Genomic DNA, 21,489 nt, shown 5'->3' with positions numbered 1-21,489 from the left:
ATTTTGTATACTTTTTACATAAGATAAAAACATGAACACAAGTGAGATTTACATTAATTTTAATTATACGGTTTTCTACACAGTTCACGTTTAAAAAATGTTATAACAAAAAAAAAAAAGTTTTACATTTAACCTTACAATTTACATATTCGATAAATTAAACCATAAACGATCGATTGTCAATATTCCCATCAGAAACCATTTATTTACGATAAATAAATTAGACATGCGACCACTGATCTAGATCAGTGCATGCGACCGATTATTGAACAGGAACAAGGGGACCTGAAAAAAAAAAAAAAAAAAAAAAAAAAAAAACGTTAACTTTTAAACTTTAACTCACGCGGCGACGTCCAATAGTGACGCGGAACGCGCGAGAGAGACTGGTTACCATAGATACACTCATCAAACTAATGTAAATATGAATCGAAGCAAGAAGTATAAACAAATTATCAGTAAGTATTCCCCTCTTCGCGGAAATGTACTTTTTCACCCACAAAGAGATATCTAGATATCCTACTGAGACGAAAATGACAAAATATAAAGTGCTTAAAGGGAACTTGCAATCATTGTTACGGTTGGCTATAAAATATGGTGAATTGTAAATAAATGCTTAATTAATATTATACTCCTTTTCATGTCTAAATATTGAATAAAATCCTGGTTATAATAATGATATGGTTATAGTTATATGTAGGCTAGTTATTGGTATTGTTGGTATGAACGGAGCTTGAATTAATTTTAACGTTACTTTTTCACGTTGTGTTGGTTGGTTTAGAGACACAGTTAATGATAAAGTTATATTTATTGTTTCTGGTTAAAAGCAAGAAATAAAATTAGTTCAAATATAAATGCAATTAATTGCATTGGGTTGATACTGTAAAAACATTTGAGATATTCTTTTTTCAGGAATCCCACATAAAAGGAATTAATTCATAACAGGCATCAGTCAACAGGGTGAAGGAGAAGTCGAATAGCTTTACACAGAACTGATAAAACACACACACCGCAGAACTCTCAGTGCCACGGACATCATGGAGAAGTCTAGATTTTCAGGCAATAGTTTACCATGTGGCTTAAATTCCAGCCCTGCCATGCAAACAAGAGAAAGAGGAGGAGACCATGTTTCAGACAGCAAGTCCCAAGCCACCACAAACCTTAAAGAGACAGCGTGTCTCGAGGAGGAAAGGAAGAAAGAAAATAAAGGCATAAAACATGAAGCAGGCTGTGCTAAACAAACCCGGAAGTGTCCATTTGAGGCCTATTTAGTAAAGTGCACACAATTAGAGAAGGAAAACCTAGAGGTTAAAAAGAAGCTTAAAAAGATGGAGAAATATTCCAGAGAATGCAAATCAGAGCGGCAGAGATTTGTGGAGAGGTTTAAAGAGTTTAAAAACATCAACAAAGACCTGGACACAACGAACAAACAACTTCTCATTAAAAACCAGCAAATGAGGCAAAGAATTACAGAGGTCTTAAAGCAGAACGGACTTCAGTCTGAAGATCTGGAGACCGTCTCGTGCAGTGAACACCGGGAGAAGCAGCAACTAAGAGAAACACTCGTTGTTCTCCAAGACCAGGGAAAGAACTTAACCGAACCAGTCAGGGAATCTCAAAGAATGAAACGGGATTCAGAAATAGTCGAAGCGAGGAAGATAACGCAGCTTCAACAGGAAAACCAGACTCTAAGAGAGAGACTGGACCACAGCAGTCAGGTCATAAAAGATGCTGAAAGTAGAGCAGAGAGAGTTGAGGAGCAGCTGGATGAAGCAGAATGTTGCCTGCTCACTGTAGAGACTGAGAGGAATCTACTGCGTCAGGAAGTAAAGAGACTCCATCAGGAATATATCAGCCTTACTAACAGCATCTCACTGCAGCTGAAAGGAAACAACAAAGCTGCCGCTCTCGGGAAACCCCACCACAGCACAGCACAGTCCACCACCTCAGCATCCTATAAGTAAGACTAGTTTGATCAATATTTTGATTATGTTAACTATTTGCAAGTTGGCTTTATTTTTTATTGTTTTGTTACTAATAGCAGGAGACATAACGTGGCAGATAAAGGTTCAATTTGAAGACATACAACCAAGGAGAAATAGAAAATACCTTGGACAAATATCTGGGAATGTTACTGAGACAGCTATTATGCACACACACACAAACACACACACACACACACACACACACACATATATATATATATATATATATATATATATATATATATATATATATATATATATATATATATATATATATATATATATATATATATATTATCTTAACAATATAGCCAGTAAATAGTAATTTATAAATAGTTATAAATTATAAATAGTTTTTTGTTATTCTAAATTGTAGTAAAATGATATTAATATTAATAATATTCTTTAAATACATTTTAAATATTATTGTCATGGATTCACAATTGTTTTAGCCATTCATCCTCTCTCACACAACTATTGTTTCATTTTTACTGTTAACATTTTACTGTTTTACTGTTAACAACTAAATAAACATTCTCAAGCAATATTACAGAAAGTCGTTCAGTATATTTTTGTCATTGGATCACTTCCACATTGCGCAGTCACAGTCAGGTCAGCAGGGGGCAGTAAGAGACTGTATTTTCCCTGTGACACGAAATCAACTATGCGAGGAAGACGCGGACGTGTTATGATACGTCATCAAATATGTCAGCCTCCTGGTGACAGCAGCTGATTTTCATCATTGGTCGAGGGAATAAAAATGGTAATTAAGTTATTTTGAAACAAACTTGTAGAAAACAAACCGCTTTCTTTCATAAAACCATTTTAATGTTGATGAGCTATGTGCTACGTTAGCCTTTTGTCAACATATGTTTCAGAGAGAATGAACGGCAAGATCCATACACTCAGTTATTTCTGTCTTAAGCAGTTAATGTTGCGTGTTTTGATTTCCTCAGGTTTATTCAGAAGAGTGCGACTTTATATTATATTATAAATAGTTTTTTGTTATTCTAAATTGTAGTAAAATGATATTAATATTAATAATATTCTTTAAATACATTTTAAATATTATTGTCATGGATTCACAATTGTTAATAAAATTATTAATAAAAATGGTAATTAAGTTATTTTGAAACAAACTTGTAGAAAACAAACCGCTTTCTTTCATAAAACCATGTTAATGTTGATGAGCTATGTGCTACGTTAGCCTTTTGTCAACATATGTTTCAGAGAGAATTAATGAACGGTAAGATCCATACACTCAGTTATTTCTGTCTTAAGCAGTTAATGTTGCGTGTTTTGATTTCCTCAGGTTTATTCAGAAGAGTGCGACTTTATATTTCGATTAAAAGGAATATTGGAGTTTGCTTGCCAGCTTGACAATCCAAATGGTAACGCTCAAATTATACTTGGATATTTTACTTTTATTTTATGAAAAAAACATTTACATATACACTGGTTATGAGAAAAGTAATATATCGGTTTCCTTTTGTCAGGCGCACAAAGTAAATGCACCATATCAAAAAGTTTCCAGGATCTCCGATCCAAAGTATCATCAAAAAATACAGTTTTCACTGTATGTAACAGTCCAGTGTTAATATGGCCTAACACTGGGTTCCAGTCAAGTGTGGAAAGCTTGACAGAAGCATCAGCATGTGGAGACATTTTGCAGTGTATAGAGTAAGTACTGTTAATTCTTTCATATCTTTAATGTTCGTGTATGTAAAGTATTATGTAGCGTGCGTAGTCTGAATGTTAACAAAGTGTGTCTCTTTCTTGTTGCTGTTCACAGTTCAGATGATGGTGGGAGCAAGAAGTCATCAAAAAAGAAAGATAAGAAGAAATCTGGACCTGTGAGACTCTTTGACTAGATTGAAAGGTGGTAACTGTTAACAGTCACTCTAACAGTAACTCTCTGCTGTCTTTCCATCTTTATGTAGACTGTAGTGAATATGAAGCTGTTGTTTGAGGTCACAGAACCTGCCGGGAATGAAGCTCCTAGTCTCATCCGAGTGAGCACACAGCAGCATTGTGTGAAGATGCCACTGCCTTTAGACTGTGCTCTGTCTGTGACCACTGATGAGAGATTGGCAACGTGAGTGCTTTTTGGGGGGTGATTTAGGTTGTCTTAAAATCTTTATAAGGAAGTGTTCTTATTGCTATGAACTGAATGTCAAGATCAGGGTTGCGAAGTTCAGCACAATCATTGTGTGTGTGTGTGTGTGTGTGTGTGTGTGTGTGTGTGTGTGTGTGTGTGTGTGTGTGTGTGTGTGTGATTTGATCAGTGTGTGTAAAGGGCTGGTGGAGGCATTAAATAAGCAGTTGGCAGACATGGAAGAGGTGGTGCTACAGTACAGAAAGGGCTCATCTTTCCTGGTGCCACAGCCATTTCACTTTCAACTGCCTGAACCTTCTGGACTCATTACTGTAGTTTACCCTGCAGGAGTGCCAGATAGCCAGCTACAGGCCGTCAGAGAGGTAAGATATGAACAGAACAGATGTAGTAAGGTTTAGAGTCAGTAAGAATAATAGAAAAAAATATATATATATTTGTTTTAATGTCTCCTTGTGTCTGTGTCTGTGTGTGTGTGTGTGTATGTATATATGTGTATATATATATATATATATATATATATATATATATATATATATAATATAAATGTTGAAAAAATTTCAGTCCTGAAAAAATTTATTACAGTCTTTATAAAAATATTAAACAGCACAACTGTCTTTTTACATTCATAATAATCAGAAATGTTTATTGAGCAGCAGATCAGCATATTAGATTTTCTTTACAATTGTTAAGACTGGAGGAATGATGCTGAAGATTCAGCTTTGTTTTCACAGGAATAAACTGCATTTTATAACATATTAAAATAGGAAACAGTTGTAAATATATTTCACATTATTACTGTTTTGCTGTATTTTTGAGTGAGCATAAAACACCTGGACTGGTCTTTTCAAACAATTAAACATGATTTAAATATACCGACCCCAGACTTTTGAACAGTAGTGTGCACAGTACACACACATTTTCATCAGAGGAAGCACAATGTCTCAATCCTATGAACTGCTGATTATTACTGATCCACATGTGTGGTCCCTAAACCAAGTCAACTTCCTATGTGTGTAGGATCTGCACAGGAAGTTTGAATTACCATGTGACAGGCCATACCTGAGACGTGCCAATGCCTTTCATTTCCCTGATGCAGCTTATAAAGACGGTTACCTCCGCAATCCCCACATACACCTGAACCCACCCAACATTGAGGATGCTAAGGTGAGACTGGAATAAAGTAATATTAAAGTGTAACGATATGAATAATTCACCAACATATGAAAATAATGTTATCTTTCCAAGCATGCTAGCTTTTTTTTTTTTTATAGTGTGCATACATAAATGTTTCATACATCTTATTAAAATTATATTCCAAGTGTTCTGAAGTCATATGAAAGTTCTGTGTTAGAAACAATCAAATCTTCCCTTGTACTAAAAATGTAGCTTTTTAATTACAAAATTGAGACTTTAAACCTATCTGATTGACATAATTGATGACAAATATTAAAGAAAATGGCTTGGGTGGTAAGTAAAGTGATGGTAACCTCTTCATTTACCTGTAAACTACCCCATTTAAAAGTGGCTGAATATGTCATGAGAACTTTTTAAAGTGAAAAATCTCTTGATGCCAAAATGACATTTGAACCATGAACTATCTTGTCTTTGTCTTGTGTTTCTCTCTGTAGCTGTATCTGGTGCAGGGTGTGTACAGTTATCATCACTACATGCAGGATCACGTGGATGATAATGGCTGGGGATGTGCATATCGTTCCCTTCAGACTATTTGCTCTTGGTTTCAGCAGCAAGGATATGTGGAGACGGCTGTGCCCACACACAAACAGATCCAGCAGGTAAATCAAATTCTGTTTTTATGGGATGGTGTTTCAATTTATGCGGTCTTGTTCTATGTATTTAAGAGGAACAACCCTTGTTACAACCATACATTTGGTGCTTTTTCAGGCTCTTGTGGATGTTGGGGATAAAGAGCCACGTTTTGTGGGTTCACGTCAGTGGATTGGCTCCATCGAAGTTCAGGCTGTCCTTAACCAGCTGCTGGGGGTCACCTCAAAGATCATGTTTGTCAGGTAGACAAAGTGTGTGTGTGCGTGTGTGTGTGTATTGATGAGTATTTTTCAGACCACTCATATTAGAGTGTTTTGAAAAACTGGACACATTCTTTTCTTCTGTATACCACTCCACACAAGTGACCATGCATTTTGGTTAAAGCTTGGAATACTCTACTCATAACTTTTAAGATCTGAATTTTTTTTTTAAAAATGGGCATCATACACTTGCATAATTTGGAAATGATTGCAGGAAAAAAAACGCGACTAAACTAAGGATCACACAATACCAGTCACAACAATATGTAAATATCTAAATTCGGCTCAAAATCAGACATGCGGACGAAGATCATAGTCTGAAAGCTAAAACGTTTGAGAAATAATAACATTTTTGAAATCTGTCAGCTCTGACTGCTTCATTGGCTCCTCAAGACTGAATATCGGGGCAAAGGTCCAGTAGTGTATTCCAGCTTTAAGCTTAACTAAAGCCGATGCAAGATTATGATGAAATAGATTTACAAGTTTCTGAATAGTTTGAATTTTAAAAATGATTGTCTTTCTGTTAAAGTCAGGGATCTGAGCTGGCCACCAAGGGCAGAGAGCTGGCCAACCACTTTCAGACTGAAGGAACTCCTGTCATGATTGGTAAGTTAACATTGTCTTTAGTGCCTCTCTTCAACTTCTTGGATAGTAGCAAGGTTTCCCCTTCAAAACATGATATTATAATGAACATCTAATCCAGCACACTTGAAGTATACAATATCATTCAAATGTTGGGCTTTGCTGTTCTTTTCCAACTCTTCTATTTTTTTTTTCCTAAAAGAATGTAAAAAACAAAAACAAATTATTTTTTTTGTTTTGATATTTTTGTATGTAAACAGCAATTGAAAAATAAAGCACATTTTTTCACCAGGTGGGGGAGTTCTTGCGCACACTATTCTAGGCGTAGCGTGGAGTGAGAACTCTGGACAAATACGCTTTCTTATCTTAGACCCTCACTATACTGGTGGAGAAGACCTGCAGACCGTCACTGACAAGGTACATTTGACAAGGTCACTACTCCTAGTCAGACCTTTTCATTTTAATATAAAAATACTATAAAATTCTATTGCCTTAATGATAGCACGCTACTTTAATAACACCAATAATAATAATCTTTCATGATATTCCATTATACCCAGACACATTAGATTTGAAGTGCATTTACACTTCAGTTCAGTTAATAGTTGTTACATTGTGCCCGAACGGCCAAAATAAAAAAATAAAAAAGATTTTGCTGCACCTAAAGTTTCTCTAATGTCATATTTCTATTGCTCTCCACATTACTGTATTATTCAGGACAGCATTGGTGAATCAATAGCTCAGTGTTTTAAGCAGGTCATTTGTTAATGATGTGTGTGTGTGTGTATTTTCTTCAGGGCTGGTGTGGATGGAAGGGGCCAGAGTTCTGGGATCAAAATGCATATTACAACCTCTGCCTTCCCCAGAGACCCAAGACCATTTGAGTCATGAGTGCATGACACTTACTCACTTTTATTTGTCATCTGAATTCATGGATTCACTGGAAGTTTCAATAAGTGCAAACCCACATGTCACAGAAAAGTGATTTATTACTCGCTGTCCTTACAATGTTTTAAAATGCCTTTGCCTATTTTAACATCCACTTTGAGTCACGCTAAAGGTTACGCTGATTTCAGCAACATCTTGCATGATTCTTAGTCCGGCTTCAAATGGATGATATTAATGACATCATATCCTCAAGACTGCCCAAGTTCATCATACATCATATTCACAAGATATCTTTGTACATCTACGTCAGATGAGGCTTCCTGCAAATTAATAAAAAGAAACCGCAGCTGAACATCTTCCTCAAACAGCAAATGTTTCATTATTCATTGATTATTGCAAAGTCTCTGACTTTTCTCAGAGTGTCTTTATTAGCCAAGCCTTGCAGGAAGTCAACTGTTTTCTGTTCTGCTCATTTCCACGCTGTCATAAATTTTGTTTTAAACTTTGTCATAAAACATTTCAGTGAAATTAAGGCCTTTATATGACTGGTTTACAATACACATGTGATCCAAGTTAAATTTTTCTCACTTTTTCCTCCAGAAGTCTCGCCCTTTTGAGAAAATTGTCAGCCTTTTCCTTGATTCTCATCTGCTCTTGTTGGCAGGTATCATGTCCTGAGCACATTGAGCTCGGAGCAGTGCTACTGTACCAGTGTCAAGTCTTTCCTCTCATACTTAAATCTGTTGAGGCTACAGTATAGGCTCAATACCAAATGTCCACCGGTAATTCAGTCTTTGAATGGCACACTGATACATCTGTTTACCATTCACTCCAGTAATGGTTAAACAGTTATTTTAAATTTAAATTCTCTCTCTTTATGAGACCATTCATCACCAGTCCCGTGCTTTCTTCCCATCTTGAGCACTGGAGTCTGCTCCTCTCTTCTGTCCTGCGAGAGTCCTGCTCAGCGTGTGCCGTTCAGAGAGGGATGATAATGAAGCGCTCTTCAAGTCCAGTGTTCTGCGATGCATGTTCAGAAACCTCCCGCACTCATCAAACCCACAAGACCGTGCAATATCTTCAGCAGTCTGTCCAGCGTTGTTGCAAATGCTAAATGGAAAAGGAATAGTTAATTGGAGAAGTGTTCATATTCATAAAATGATTATAGTCATGACTATAATTGATGAGGTTTGCTTTAACAGGTAAACAATCAGACATTCCTGTTAAGTTTGAGCTCTTTTGAACATTTGAAAATGAATGCTTGTTGCTTAATTATTTCAACAATGGTAATAAAATTAACATATAGCATAATTTCGACTTTTTCAGTATGGGAGTTAGTTTTTTTTCTTCTACAATGCACCATCATTCAAAAGTTTGTGGTCAGCCATTTTTAATTTTATACATTTTTTTTTTGTGGAAATAATTTAATGCTTTTATTCAGCAAAGACAGATTAAATTGATCAAAAGTGACAGTAAAGACTTTTAGACTATTAAAAATATATATCGATTTTTTTTCTTATGTTTTTGAATGATTCTTTCTATTCATTAAAGAATCTAACAAGATATCATGTTTTAAGCAGCACAGCTGTTTTAAAGACTGATGATGGTGATAATCATTTCTGGAGGCTGGAGTAATTCAGCTTTACCATCACCTGAATAAATGACATTTTATAATATATTAACAGAATCGCTTAATTTAAATTGTAAGAATATTTCACAATATTATTGTTCTTATTGTATTTTTGATAAAATAAATGCAGCCTTGGTGAGCATTAGAAATCTTAACAACCCCAAACGTGAATGGTAGTGTGTATATAAAATAAATATTTTACATAGAAAATCTTCATAGAAAATTTTACATTTCTGTGTCTTTTGATTTGGCAAATTTTACTATCTTAACTGTTAATAAAATATCACATAATATTTATTGTATTAATATTATTATTTTAATAAGATTAAAAGTTGTAAAGTGAGACAAACCAACTTTGCTGAATTCATAAGATCCTTTGCTAATATTTGGTCTCGTTTGGACTATTTAAGTGACACCAATAGTAATAATAATAGTAATAAAAAAATGTTGGAATGCCAGAAAATGATATTGAGAACATGAGAAAAATATATATTAAAGTGTAGCCACTGAAAACAATATTCTCAAGAAAAAGAGAAGTTAAAATGTTACACTTACTAAAAGTTATGAAAAATATGATTTCCAACCAATATGTTATAAAATTATATAGAGACATTAAATGTACTGCAGAAAATAAGTACATGTATTTAGAAGTTTCTCTCTGTCAAACAAAAGCTTGAAACAGGAACTATCAAACCAGCCACTTACTCGAAATGTGCGTCACTTGCCATCAGCACACTGATGCACTCCAAACTGCCCGCTCTGGCTGCTTTATGCATGGGTGTCTCTCCACTCGAATCCTTAAGAAAAATCACACACACAAAACGTAAAAAAAAATGCATAAGGCCTGGGAAAACGCATTAACTGACAGGAATGTAATCAATTTCAATAGAAACTCAAGTATCTATTGCTTAACGGAGGTAAAGCTTTAAGAGACTTTGTACCTGCTGGTTTGCATCAGCACCGGTCTGCAGCAGCCAAAGCAAGCAGAAGGCCTGACCTCCGCACGCCGCGAGATGCGCTGGAGACTGTCCGGGACCATTCAGACCTCCATTCACCGCGAACCCGCTTTCAAACAGACTACTCATGCAGTCCAGCTGAATGGACACACAATGAAACACAAACAACATTTCAACTTAAATACATTGTTTTTTAAAACAAGTTTTAAAGCGCCTTTGGACAAATATTAGGGCTATGGCTTTTGTTTTTAAATGATTGAAACACTTTTTGTTGTTACTTGGTTAAACATGATTTTGAATTTTCATACACATAATAGTTTCAATGAAATAAATTGACTTACCGACTCTGTCTCAAGCAGAAACATAGCTGATGTCTGGATAATGCCACTAAAAATAATGCCGTATAAAAATTTGACTGAGCGTGACACAGTCCAGTCCGCTGTTGATCTGAAGTGTTCTGCAATCAAACAAGCGCACACAGATCCACGTGAAATTACAACGAAAAAGCAGCACAAGGCCACGTTGTTCTATGACACAGACCAATCAGAATCAAGAATGGGAAAGCGTTGTCACGTGACTCTGCATCTATCTTTCAGCTTGCGAAACAAGCTGTGCAGTTCCACACGTACGCACTTTTGCGTCAATTCACACTTTTACTCTGAGCTACTCTGCTTTAATATGTGAATTTGACATAAGAAATTATTTACATTACGGTCTTCCGAAAAGACTGAAAATAAGTCTTTTTTGAGAAGAAAAAATAAATAAATTGGTAATTTGAAGTTGAAATGGGTTGGTCAGGGACTCAGGGATAACCACTGTGGCACAGTTCTGCATCGTCCTTTACTTGGTCATGGACAAGATTTTATGCAATTATTTTAATAGCAGAGGATGTTGAACTTGCAAGTCCGTCCTTGCATGTGGATGATGGATCTCATGCCACTTGTGCCAAGCAAACATGAAACAGGCTTTTAAGGACTAAGCTGCACGCACACAATCTAGCAGAAAGCCAACCTTTAGCTGGCAGCAGCAACATGCACACTTGTCACGTACTGCGATATAATATAACAGACAAAAGCCATGCTTGTTTATCAGCTTGATAAATCATTTTGAAACAGATTGTAACAATGCAGCTCAAACCGTTAGAGATGCTTGAATTGTTTAACTAAAGTCATGTTTGCTTATTAAAATGGTTGAATTGGATCATCAGTGTAGATGCGTTATGCCTAGACAAATTAACTGACACTTTGTAGAACTGAGGTCACGCTTTATTCACACATCACGCTCCCCCCCCCCCCCCCCCCCCCAGAGTTTCGCCCATAACAGCAACAGGAAAGACAACGATTAAAAACAGCTCTTTATTAAATCTTGAAACCCCATTGATAGCAATAAGAATAACAGGTTTATTACGGCTTATGAAAATATTTTTCTTACTGATTGATTGTCGTTTTTTTTAAATCCTTTGATTTTGTTTCTCAGTGCAGTGCTGTTTTGTATTGTTTTCTTTTTGTCTTGCAATAATAAAAAATAAAAAATAAAAAATAACAAGCAACCATAAATATAATCTACATTCATTTTTAAATTATCTTAATTGCATCATTGCAATATATCTGGCCAGGCAAATAATGACCCAAAGACCCGAAGAGAAATATATACAGCAGCTCTCTTCTCTTTTTTTTTTTTTTTTTGCGCGCCAAACTATTTGAGGAAATGACGTCACCTGGTGGTTACAGTATCTAACGAGCCCACACACCTCTCTGTGCAGGATGCTGGACAGCTGAAAAAGCCTGTTTTGACTCGTATCTTCAGCCTTTATCTTACTGAACAGTATTTGGAGATAATCAGCGAAATAAAATGAAGTACGTCAGCTGGAGATTTAGTCTGACAGTATCGCGGTCCCGCATGTTTTTGGTGTGAATGTCTAAAGGTAGGCAGTGCTAGTGCTAACTAACTAACATAACATACGTGAGCTGAATGAGTTTGCGTTGGCGTGCTTGAGTTTTGCGTATGAAACGTTACATTTATTGTCTAATCTCTACTGCATTTAAATATGCATATTAAACGTAGCAGAGTTTGCTAGTCTTGCTAGCTTGCTAGTTGTTGTATCTCTGTGGAAGGATGGATTGCTAAGCAGCTTGTTAAAGTTTTTGTCATGGAAACAAGTCCCATGTGTGTATCATGAGCATGTTCAGGGGCCTGTTTCACAAAACAAGTTTTAAGCCAGGCTTATTTCAGTAAGTCTGGCTTATTTTGAACCAAATTAACGGACAATAAGTCAGACTAACTGAAGTAAACCTGGTTTATTTGGTAAACTTGTTTTATGAAGCAGGCCTCAGGTACACCAACACTTTATCTCTGTAAGTGTTCATTGAACTTTTCATTGTAACTCAGGATCTTCATTGTATTGTTTTTTTTTTTTTTTTAATGCCGGGAAACAACAGGGATGCACTGATAATTGGTTTTATTTATTCTCAATTGGTTATCAGTCCCTTAATGTTAGGTGTACTTTTATTTATTTATTTATTTTTTTATTTTAGACTGAATGAATAACTTACTATGTTATGTTTGGCTATATGTGAAACTAATAATAACGATTAATATTTTTATCATTATATAAACATTTATTATGCCTGTGTAATGATTTACTTGAATCAATAAATTGAAAAAAGAAAAAAAAAACAGTTGGTTTTGTAAGAATTATTATTTTAGCAATCGTTAAAAAATTATTAGTCTCGAGAATAATTTTCATAGGGCCTTATGTGTTTGTAAATCGACACTTTTTGTAGATCTGAGGTTTATTCACCCATTCAATCAAACTTTCTTTCCCAGCGTTTCGCCCATAACAGCCACAGGAAAGATAGCAATTAAGCGACCAAGTTTTTGTGGTTTACTGGACAAGAATTAAGCGTAATAACACTTTTAAAATAAAATTCACACAATTTTTAAGTAAATTAAAAAAATAATAATTTAATAATAATTATATTCCATAATATATATATTATACCCCCTCCCCCCACCCCCTTGGGCATTAGGAATGGTTGTTGCTGAGGTGAGTTAAGATAAGAAGAAGTGATTTGTATTGTCTTTTAAAAAATACTTTTAAGCTATCATACATGCCTCAGCCCCCTAGTTGAGAACCACTGCTTTAGAAAACAGAACTTGTTCAGAAAATTAATTTTTCCAATTCTTCTCCTTTTTCCGTTCAGATTCCACTGAATGAGGACACATTTGAAAGACGCACTGCAGACATGTACAGCCCCAAAGAGCTAGAGGGAGAAGTTGACCACTCTTTCTTTGACAGTGATGGTGAAGCTCATGGACTTGGCTCTGAAGATGGGCAGCTCAATAAACAGAAAGTCTCAGAAAGACAAGATGAGAGAACCGCAAAAGACACCCATGTTTCAATGGATCAGTTAGGAAGTTTAGCTCAAAGTAAAAGGAACCTGGAAGATAAACCCAGATTGGAGGATGATTCAAACCAGGGCAGGAGAAGGCAAAGAGAAGAGACAGAATATGATGGCTTTTTCAAAGGCTCTTCATCACTCCCAGTTGCCAAAACCTCAGAGACTATGAACGGCAGTCAATCAGATGAAGGATCAAGTGTGCATTCATACTCATCTGAGGAAGATTTTAAACTCAGGAAAACCATTGATAATGTTAACAGTGATGATGATGATGATGATGAAGATGATGGATACCATCGTAGTGACGATGAAAGTGAGGAGGATTTGAGATCGCCAGTGACACGATCAACAAAACATAAGGGATTGTCCCATGGATCGCCTAAAAAATCTGCAGGAAAATTCCACAAGCTGAGCCGTAGCCGTTCATCATCATCTGATCCTGAGTCCTCCCACAGTAGTGAAGAGAGAAGCTCTCAGATATCACCTGTAAAACATCAGCGGGTGGGTTCAGCTCACCAGAAAGAGCGACAAAATGAAACGGCAGAATCTGAAGACACGGTCACTGATGTTACCCCTCTCTCGACACCAAATATTAGTCCTTCCCAGTCCCTTGATGTGGTTCTGCCCTCTGAACCTGCAGCAGATGTTCAACAACAGCCCAGTGTTTCTGAGAGGGGGGTTGCGAATGATGTTTCGGACGGTCAGGGCTCTATAAGTTCTGAAGGAGAGGATGGACCAGGTTGGTGCAATGGACTGAGATATAAATAAATATATATTTTTTTCGCTGAATCTCTTTCTCTCCCTTTGCAGGTTTCTTAAAAGTAGAGAAACAGTTAGACCGAGTACTCGTGGTCTCCAGCCCTTCCAGTGTTGGCAGCAGACGTAAGAACTATTCTTTCACAAATGAAGAGGTACAGGAGATCGACCGGGAGAACCAGCGGCTATTACGCGAACTGTCCCGTTCATCGGCACGTTCACGAAGTGGCAGCTCTGCCTGCTCCAAAACCAGCAGTCGCAGGAGTAGTGCACCACCCATACGGCTTTACCACAGTGCCCTCAACAGACAACGAGAGCAAGAGCGAATTCAGAAGGAAAACCTGGTCAGAGTCAAGTCTTTTATTTATTTCATGTAACAAAAAAATTCTCTCTCCTTTCACTAGAGGGAGCTATTGCCTATTTTTTTAGTTTTTCTAACATGCAACTCCTATTATAAGAGAGAAACTTTATTTGTCAGCCTGTATCAAGCAAGAGATGGTGAGTTTGAATCATGTAAACTACCATTCAAAAGATGCTTATTTTAAGAAATTAATACCTATGCTTAGCCAGAATACACTCAGAAATTACATTTGCAAAATTATATTTTACAAAAACATTTTACTTTTAAATTTTCTAGTCATCATAGATTGCTGAAAAATTTTTTTTATCAAGTTTCCACAAAACAAGTAGCACAACTGTTTTCGACATGAATAAGAAATGTTTCTTGACCACAAAATCAGCAAATTAGCCTGAAGGATGTGACATTTTAAAATAGAAAAGTTGTTTTAAATGGTAATAATATTTCACCATTTGCTGTATTTTTATCAAATAAACCTTGGTGAGCATAAAAGACTTTCAAAAACGTGAAAGTCTGCTCTGGTTATTTTTATTCTCAATGGCTCACTGTGGCTTTGTCTCTTGGTTATCCTTTTTGAAGCAAGTTAATTTGTGTTTATAGATGTCAAATATGTTTTATTAAGCCTTAAGACCAATGTGGCAATTCTGTGACAAACACATTTTCTGTAAATTATGTAATGAAAAAAACATTATAGTTAATTGTAAATATTTATTAATTAAAGCAGCTTTCATTAATAATGAATTTCATTTGATTTGGTTGGTTAAATTTGTGATGATATAAAAATCTTAGTGGAAATAATAATATTTAAATGAATACAAAAAAGTACAATTTATCCGATTGTTATTGTTCTTTTTTTCTTTTTTTTTGTCTCAGAATTAGTTTTAATTATTTATTTAATACACAGTGTAAATACCATATTCATGATGTTAGTCATTGTTTGATGCCTTTAGTTATTTTTTCAACAATTATTTTAATCCATATTAAGTTTTTTTTTGTCCAAGCTAAATAATGAAAGGAATTCTATGTCAGCATGCTAAGCATGTTAATAATTATCGTTATAATTAAGCAAATTTGATTTGTTGCCTGTAAAATATTGAGTATGGCAGAGGGGTCATTGTTTTGGGCATTGCAAAGAATTCATTGTATGTGTAAATATGTGCTGTATGCTTGCAGGCATTCCTGAAGCGTCTAGAATCTGTGAAACCCACTCCTGGCTTGACCCGAGATGAACAGCTAGCTGATTACCAGCGGCATTGCCGATACCTGGGAACACCTGTTACAGCTCTTCCACCAGTCAAACTCAAGTCCAGCAAAACATCTGGTACATGCTTACACAAGACACACAAATTGAAGCACTTTATGTACAGTCATCTGTATGTCATCCTATTGCATTATTCCATATTCAACTGTATGTTTCAGAGATCAGGAATAATAAACAAATTACTTGCACTATTGACGATTAATATATATATATATATATATATATATATATATATATATATATATATATATATATATATATATATTTATATATATGCATTATATAAATAATATGCATTCTGTAGTGCATAAAATATATAATATAGTGAATTCTCTTTGCATTCATTTTTCTCCTCTGAGAAGAAATATTGAGCTACTTCTTTAAGAACTTTAACTGCATTACATGCATTTAATTTTGTATATTGTTAAATCTCATATTAACAGTACAATTAACACAGCTCTTGTCTTTCCATGACAGCAGGGAGGACTTCAAGACCTGGAAGTAGTCCTAATAAATCTAGACCGGAAACGGCTAAGCTCAGTAGAACAATACCACGTCCTGCATGGTCATGATCCTAAATCCTTTCCTTCTCTTTCTCCACCTCTGACACTTTCACGTACATGTTCTGCTCTTACTGTAAGTAGAGAAGATGACTGTAGGTCACAACACCAAACATTCTGGGTGAATGTTGCAAAAGTTCAAACTGCTTGAGCTCATGGTAATTTGTCCAGATGTGGATTGATATAAATTTAAATATTTGTCAGAAAATCTACACAGCTAAATGTTTGCTGAAATTAATTATTTGACAGTGTGTGGCTTATATACATGTTTTGATGTGTTAGGAGACTAAATGAATTCAGTCAACACTGTTCGGGAGGACCATGAAGTGTGACATTCCATTTTCTGAGACATTCAAAAGTAAACTAGTGCCTATATGTGACAGACAACAAGAAGACTTTATATATATATATTTAAGCTGTGTATGTAATTTTAAAGCCACTTTTGCTGTTATCGTGTCTGTAAATTTAATGTGAAATAAATGCTTTATTAGTTATTGTATTCAGTGTTGTTACATTATTCGGAAATCAAAAGTGATTTGTTTATTGACTCAGTTGTGACACTTGAATATCTGGCATGCTCATATGAAGTGACACACGTCCCGTCTGTCACAATGAATTTAACAATGCCAGTCATTCATTGGTCACTCCTGAAGTGCTTTTGAAAAGGTGGTTCTTTGGTTCTTTTAATTGTGATGCTTTTGGCTCACATTTAACAAAAAACCCACCAATTCACGATCTCAACAAATTAGAATACTTCATAAATTTATGAATAAAATTAATTTTTAGTGAATTGTTGGCCTTCTGGAAAGTATGTTCATTTACTGTACATGTACTCAATACTTGGTAGGGACTCCTTTTGCTTTAATTACTGCCTCAATTCGGCGTGGCATGGATGTGATCAGTTTGTGGCACTGCTGAGGTGGTATGGAAGCTCAGGTTTCTTTGACTGCATCAATATATGACGTCTATTGGTGTCAAAGGGAAATGATACCGGCAACAGCTGTGACAGTCTGGGCGATCATCCAGCTGATGACAATGTTCTTGGTGTCTGGGAGCATACCTGAGTGATAGAGTCAGGCAATGTCATTGAGTTGTATTTGACAAGCAATTTCTTTTATCTACATCAGACGTTTCTGATTCGTTGCTTACCTTTGGCTGTATCGTAGATACCAAAGTAAGCGGCTCTGTCAATAATAATGCCCTGGACAGACCCCTAATACCATCAGACTTAAAGATCTTGGCAAGGCAGTTCCCAAGGCCAGTGAACTCTCTCTCTGCTGCGCCTTTGCCGATATCAGCAGCATGCCTTGTTCTGGCAACTCGAGAGGGTAGACAAAGCACAGAGAGGTGGCACCGACGGCACCGCCAGAGGCCAGATTACCGACAAAGAATCACCAGAACTGGGTATTCTTATCCACTCCTCCAAGGAAGATCTTCTTGTACTTGTCTTTGAAGGCAAAGTTGAGTGCTTGTGTGGGGAAGTATCTGATGATGTTGGCGAGGTTGCCTCTCCTGAAGGACAGGAATCCCTGCTTTTTGGGAATTCTCACTACACAGTCTATGATACATTTGTACTGTGTCTCAACTGTGATCTGTCTGCTGGCATGCTGGACCTGTGAGGCAGCAGAGTTTGGATTGGTAAGTAGAAGATGGTGAGCTTTATATCATTGTGATCTCACCAGATGTGAATTTTTGTGATCTATCATCGACTGATATTTTATATCATGTATGCTCACCTGCCAGTGTTGCATGTTCAACTTGTATGGGAAGCCCAAAAGAATTTAGAGCTGCACTTGGCGACACACTTCTTAACACACGACTGACCTTTATGAACTCGGGTATATATATATATATATATATATATATATATATATATATATATATATATATATATATATATATATATATATATATATATATACACACACACATCTGAATTGTTTTAGGAAATGCACTTTTTAAATGACAAATAGCAATAATCAAAGATACTTACTGAAATTTCACTTTTTCAGTAGCCTAACGCTTAATGAAGTAGCACCATGGACAGCGCAAACAGAGAGGGTCATGAGCGGTTATTTGTGATTCTGAGGACTGAAGTTTGCATTTTATTTCTTTATTTATTCTTTTACGGATTGGTTTAGGATTCTGAGCCTTCACATTTAAACGTAGCTTGTCTTTATATAAAATAAAAAACTTGAACGCGTACTCTTGGTCTCGTGTACTAACATCACGAGCATTTAAGATTTGCTCGTGCAACCTGCGCGACCTGCAGGCGCGAACGCTTGGCTGATGTTTTGTAAAACAGTAAACAGTAACGTCATCTCCTCTTATAAGACTTGCAGGAGAGTCAAGATGTTTACGGTGGCTTTAGTATGGCTCCCTACCATTTAACACCCTTCATCGAGACTTTATCTAGACCTCGAGCTCATCAGAAAGGAAAAATAATTCAAAAAAAGATTCCTTAGTCTAAATAAAATTTACTATCACGGTCTATCTACGTTTAAGAGAGCCTTTAACGGAAAATTCATTTTATTTTGGCATTTAAAAAAATTACTTCATGTGCAATATCTGTTAACGTCTCAAAATATTATTTTAGGGTTTCATGACCTTTAAACCAACGTTAGTAATACGATTGTCATGTTACTATGATTGTTAAGTCTTTCACGTGTTAGTCCACACGAGGGCGCTGTCTCATCAAGGGAATGAATTGTCTAGTGGTCAGTAAAACCAGAGTGTCTTCTTGCTCAGCCTCAGATAATTATTGTATAAATGCTTATAATGCATTTAAAGGAGCAGTATACTGCAGGAACATGTATAGGTTTATGATTCACAAAACTTTTGCATTGTAATAGTTTCATGAAAAAAATATTTTGCTGTTTACCTTGCTCCCTCATTCGAGTAAATAACCTACTGGGTGTAGAATATTAAGTACTGTAATTTGTGATTTGTGTTTGATATGGGTCACAATAGAGTCTCTCATAGAACATAGTCCAGCACTGGGCCACACATTACTTCACTAATGATACGTTTATGATTACTGTGCTAAAAACACACTGCAGCTACAGTAGCCCAAAAAGTAGTATATTTGAATCAATATTTGAACACTTAGTAGATGAATATCATTACATTGATAATAAAATATCAGAATAATTAGTTGGGTTTTATGTTATAAAATAGAAAATAGATCCAATGCTTATTAACAATAATTAAAATGGCAAATGCAAAGTTGAATTGTCAGCATCATTACTCCAGTGTTCAGTATCACATGAGCCTTCAGAAATCATTCTAATTCTAGTGTGCCGCTCAAGAAACATTTCAATCAACAATGAACGTGTTGTGTTAGAAAATAATTCTATAATAATTATAATTCTATAATAATTCTATAAAAAGTAATGTCAAATAAATGCTGTTATTTAAGTTGACTGAATGCTGTTCCTTCTATCATGGTTTCCACAAAAATATTAAGCAGCAAAACTGTTTTCAACACTGATAATAATAATAAGGACCGCTATTCATATTTGAGCTCTGAAATAAGTGATATTAATAGTAAGTGATATTGGTGCTGTGAAAAAGTCCAGCATAATTTGTTGCAGATGCCACCTGGTTTAATATTTTATTTAATGCAATATTTTTTATTTTATTATTATTGTGCACATAGTGTTTGCATAGGTGCACAATGTGTTTCCCACAGAGTGTAATTCCGAGTGCATTGCATTAATACATGCATGTTTTCAAGTATCCCCATGTGCTCTCCTCTCAGTGACAAAGTTGCTGGCCTGTGTTCCCCCTTCTGACATCAAAGCCTGGCATTATCCCATTGAGAACGAGAGCGACTGCTCATGTAGAATAAAACACAAGAACTGATAAAATCTCAGCTGCAGCTCAGTGGTTAACACCAATGTGTAACAGAGTTTACCCAGGAGAGATATGAGCAAAGAGAGATAAAGAGAAGGAGAAGGAGGGAGTATATGTGCAAATGGGTGTGTGTGAGAGAAAGTGCTGCAAATCTGCAGGTGTCTGTCTTGTAGAGGGGGTGTTGTGTGTGATTAACCCTGCCAGTCTTATCCCTGGGGTCCTGTCTGTCTGACCGACTGAACCCAGCACACAGGCCCCCTCGACTCCGCCTGGTCACGAGAGCTGCCTTAGTCACACAGTGGGGTACACACACACACACACACACCCATCATAAGAGTCAGAGAGCGTATATGGATAAACACACAACCCCTCCATCCCATCCAGCTCACAATAGAAGCTTGAAATGCTGTCACTCATCATATTTAATACATTCAGTACTTTCAAATCTTTCAGTTAATGCAAACGAATTTACATGCTACACAATAATGTTTTATGCAGACATGTTTTCTCAGATTTAACATTGAGAAGAGATCTTCTGTTATCAGAAAATGATTGCTCGGTTCATTTATTTATTTGTCAAATTTGCAGACTGTATAACTGATCTCCAGAAAGGAAAAGCTAAATTTGGTCTGCAACATATACACTCTTAAAAATAAAGGTGCTTCACAATGCCATAGAAGAACCTTGTCTAAATGGTTCCATAAAGAACCATGAACATCTGCAGAATCTTTCTGTTTCACAAAAGGTTCTTTGTGGCCAAAGAAATTTCTTCAGATTATGAAAAGGTATGAAAGAGATGGTTCTTTAAAGAACCCTTGACCGGGTGGTTCTTTGTGGAACCAAAAATGGTTCTTCTATGGCATCGCTGTGAAGAACCTTTTGAAGCTCCTTTATTTTTAAGAGTGTAGCAGCAAGAAGTAACTAAAGGATTATTTATATTTCTTTAAAAATATAAGAAACATTAAATAAGAAAAATAAGAAACATTAGTTTGAACTAAGTTTATTCATTCACATAATTAAATTTGGAGTAATGTGTGTCATTTCAAGACAAGAAAAGTAAAAATCAAAGCTCTGACACTCAAAGTCCTTTTCAAGAACA

At 35.9% G+C, this 21,489-nt stretch overlaps 5 protein-coding genes across 8 annotated transcripts; 3 read left to right on the top strand and 2 right to left on the bottom strand.

The window, feature by feature from the left end:
• The first annotated feature begins 113 nt into the window (after positions 1 to 113).
• ccdc110 (coiled-coil domain containing 110) lies at positions 114 to 2,184 on the top strand. Of its 2 annotated transcripts, none has more exons than XM_026249852.1 (3): positions 114 to 455; positions 910 to 1,957; positions 2,042 to 2,184. In XM_026249852.1, exons 2-3 carry the CDS (start codon positions 1,035 to 1,037, stop codon positions 2,073 to 2,075), a joined length of 957 nt encoding a protein of 318 aa, XP_026105637.1. In that variant the 5' UTR covers positions 114 to 455; positions 910 to 1,034; the 3' UTR covers positions 2,076 to 2,184. The 2 variants fall into 2 exon arrangements, with proteins under 2 accessions (XP_026105637.1, XP_026105202.1); XM_026249417.1 differs by having other exon boundaries at positions 2,039 to 2,184.
• A 411-nt stretch (positions 2,185 to 2,595) lies between these two features.
• On the top strand, positions 2,596 to 7,976 carry ufsp2 (ufm1-specific peptidase 2). The gene is made up of 12 exons (XM_026269474.1): positions 2,596 to 2,745; positions 3,295 to 3,373; positions 3,479 to 3,662; positions 3,775 to 3,835; positions 3,923 to 4,077; positions 4,268 to 4,460; positions 5,116 to 5,262; positions 5,727 to 5,891; positions 6,001 to 6,125; positions 6,673 to 6,749; positions 7,018 to 7,142; positions 7,523 to 7,976. Exons 1-12 carry the CDS (start codon positions 2,743 to 2,745, stop codon positions 7,607 to 7,609), a joined length of 1,401 nt encoding a protein of 466 aa, XP_026125259.1. The 5' UTR covers positions 2,596 to 2,742; the 3' UTR covers positions 7,610 to 7,976.
• ankrd37 (ankyrin repeat domain 37) lies at positions 7,697 to 10,692 on the bottom strand. Its single transcript, XM_026269486.1, has 4 exons — positions 10,541 to 10,692; positions 10,185 to 10,337; positions 9,949 to 10,040; positions 7,697 to 8,723 (listed from the first exon to the last, which is right to left on the bottom strand). The coding sequence occupies exons 1-4, from the start codon at positions 10,562 to 10,564 to the stop codon at positions 8,504 to 8,506; spliced, it is 489 nt and encodes a 162-aa protein (XP_026125271.1). The 5' UTR covers positions 10,565 to 10,692; the 3' UTR covers positions 7,697 to 8,503.
• Positions 10,693 to 11,905: 1,213 nt separating this feature from the next.
• Positions 11,906 to 17,034, top strand: cfap97 (cilia and flagella associated protein 97). 3 transcript variants are annotated; one of them, XM_026269463.1, is made up of 5 exons: positions 11,906 to 12,123; positions 13,403 to 14,339; positions 14,411 to 14,700; positions 15,888 to 16,035; positions 16,456 to 17,034. In XM_026269463.1, the coding sequence occupies exons 2-5, from the start codon at positions 13,445 to 13,447 to the stop codon at positions 16,545 to 16,547; spliced, it is 1,425 nt and encodes a 474-aa protein (XP_026125248.1). In that variant the 5' UTR covers positions 11,906 to 12,123; positions 13,403 to 13,444; the 3' UTR covers positions 16,548 to 17,034. The 3 variants fall into 3 exon arrangements, with proteins under 3 accessions (XP_026125248.1, XP_026125228.1, XP_026125238.1); XM_026269443.1 differs by having other exon boundaries at positions 16,453 to 17,034; XM_026269453.1 differs by having other exon boundaries at positions 11,907 to 12,055; positions 16,453 to 17,034.
• Positions 17,035 to 17,426: 392 nt separating this feature from the next.
• LOC113108414 (ADP/ATP translocase 1) lies at positions 17,427 to 19,429 on the bottom strand. Its single transcript, XM_074559930.1, is given in 4 exon segments — positions 17,427 to 17,744; positions 17,747 to 17,854; positions 17,857 to 18,192; positions 19,417 to 19,429. Coding segments are annotated over 4 exon segments (543 nt in total). The 3' UTR covers positions 17,427 to 17,658.
• Between the last annotated feature and the right edge of the window lie 2,060 nt (positions 19,430 to 21,489).

This window comes from Carassius auratus, chromosome 1 (assembly GCF_003368295.1).
Source record: "Carassius auratus strain Wakin chromosome 1, ASM336829v1, whole genome shotgun sequence".
In the NCBI taxonomy this organism is placed as follows: domain Eukaryota; kingdom Metazoa; phylum Chordata; class Actinopteri; order Cypriniformes; family Cyprinidae; genus Carassius; species Carassius auratus.
This window is presented reverse-complemented; position numbering and strand designations above follow the sequence as displayed.

Bases quoted from the DNA above. Each gene is read 5' to 3' on its own strand.
- ufsp2 (XM_026269474.1), top strand. The intron at 3,836-3,922 runs GTGAGACTCTTT...ATCTTTATGTAG, and splicing joins ATAAGAAGAAATCTGGACCT to ACTGTAGTGAATATGAAGCT. The intron at 6,126-6,672 runs GTAGACAAAGTG...TTTCTGTTAAAG, and splicing joins TCAAAGATCATGTTTGTCAG to TCAGGGATCTGAGCTGGCCA.
- cfap97 (XM_026269443.1), top strand. From the start codon at position 13,445: ATGTACAGCCCCAAAGAGCTAGAGGGAGAAGTTGACCACTCTTTCTTT. The intron at 14,340-14,410 runs GTTGGTGCAATG...CTCCCTTTGCAG, and splicing joins TGAAGGAGAGGATGGACCAG to GTTTCTTAAAAGTAGAGAAA. The intron at 14,701-15,887 runs GTCAGAGTCAAG...GTATGCTTGCAG, and splicing joins GAATTCAGAAGGAAAACCTG to GCATTCCTGAAGCGTCTAGA.
- ccdc110 (XM_026249417.1), top strand. From the start codon at position 1,035: ATGGAGAAGTCTAGATTTTCAGGCAATAGTTTACCATGTGGCTTAAAT. The intron at 1,958-2,038 runs GTAAGACTAGTT...TGTTACTAATAG, and splicing joins ACCACCTCAGCATCCTATAA to CAGGAGACATAACGTGGCAG.
- ankrd37 (XM_026269486.1), bottom strand. From the start codon at position 10,564: ATGTTTCTGCTTGAGACAGAGTCG. The intron at 10,338-10,540 runs GTAAGTCAATTT...GTGTCCATTCAG, and splicing joins TTCTGCTTGAGACAGAGTCG to CTGGACTGCATGAGTAGTCT. The intron at 8,724-9,948 runs GTAAGTGGCTGG...TTTTCCATTTAG, and splicing joins GCAAGTGACGCACATTTCGA to CATTTGCAACAACGCTGGAC.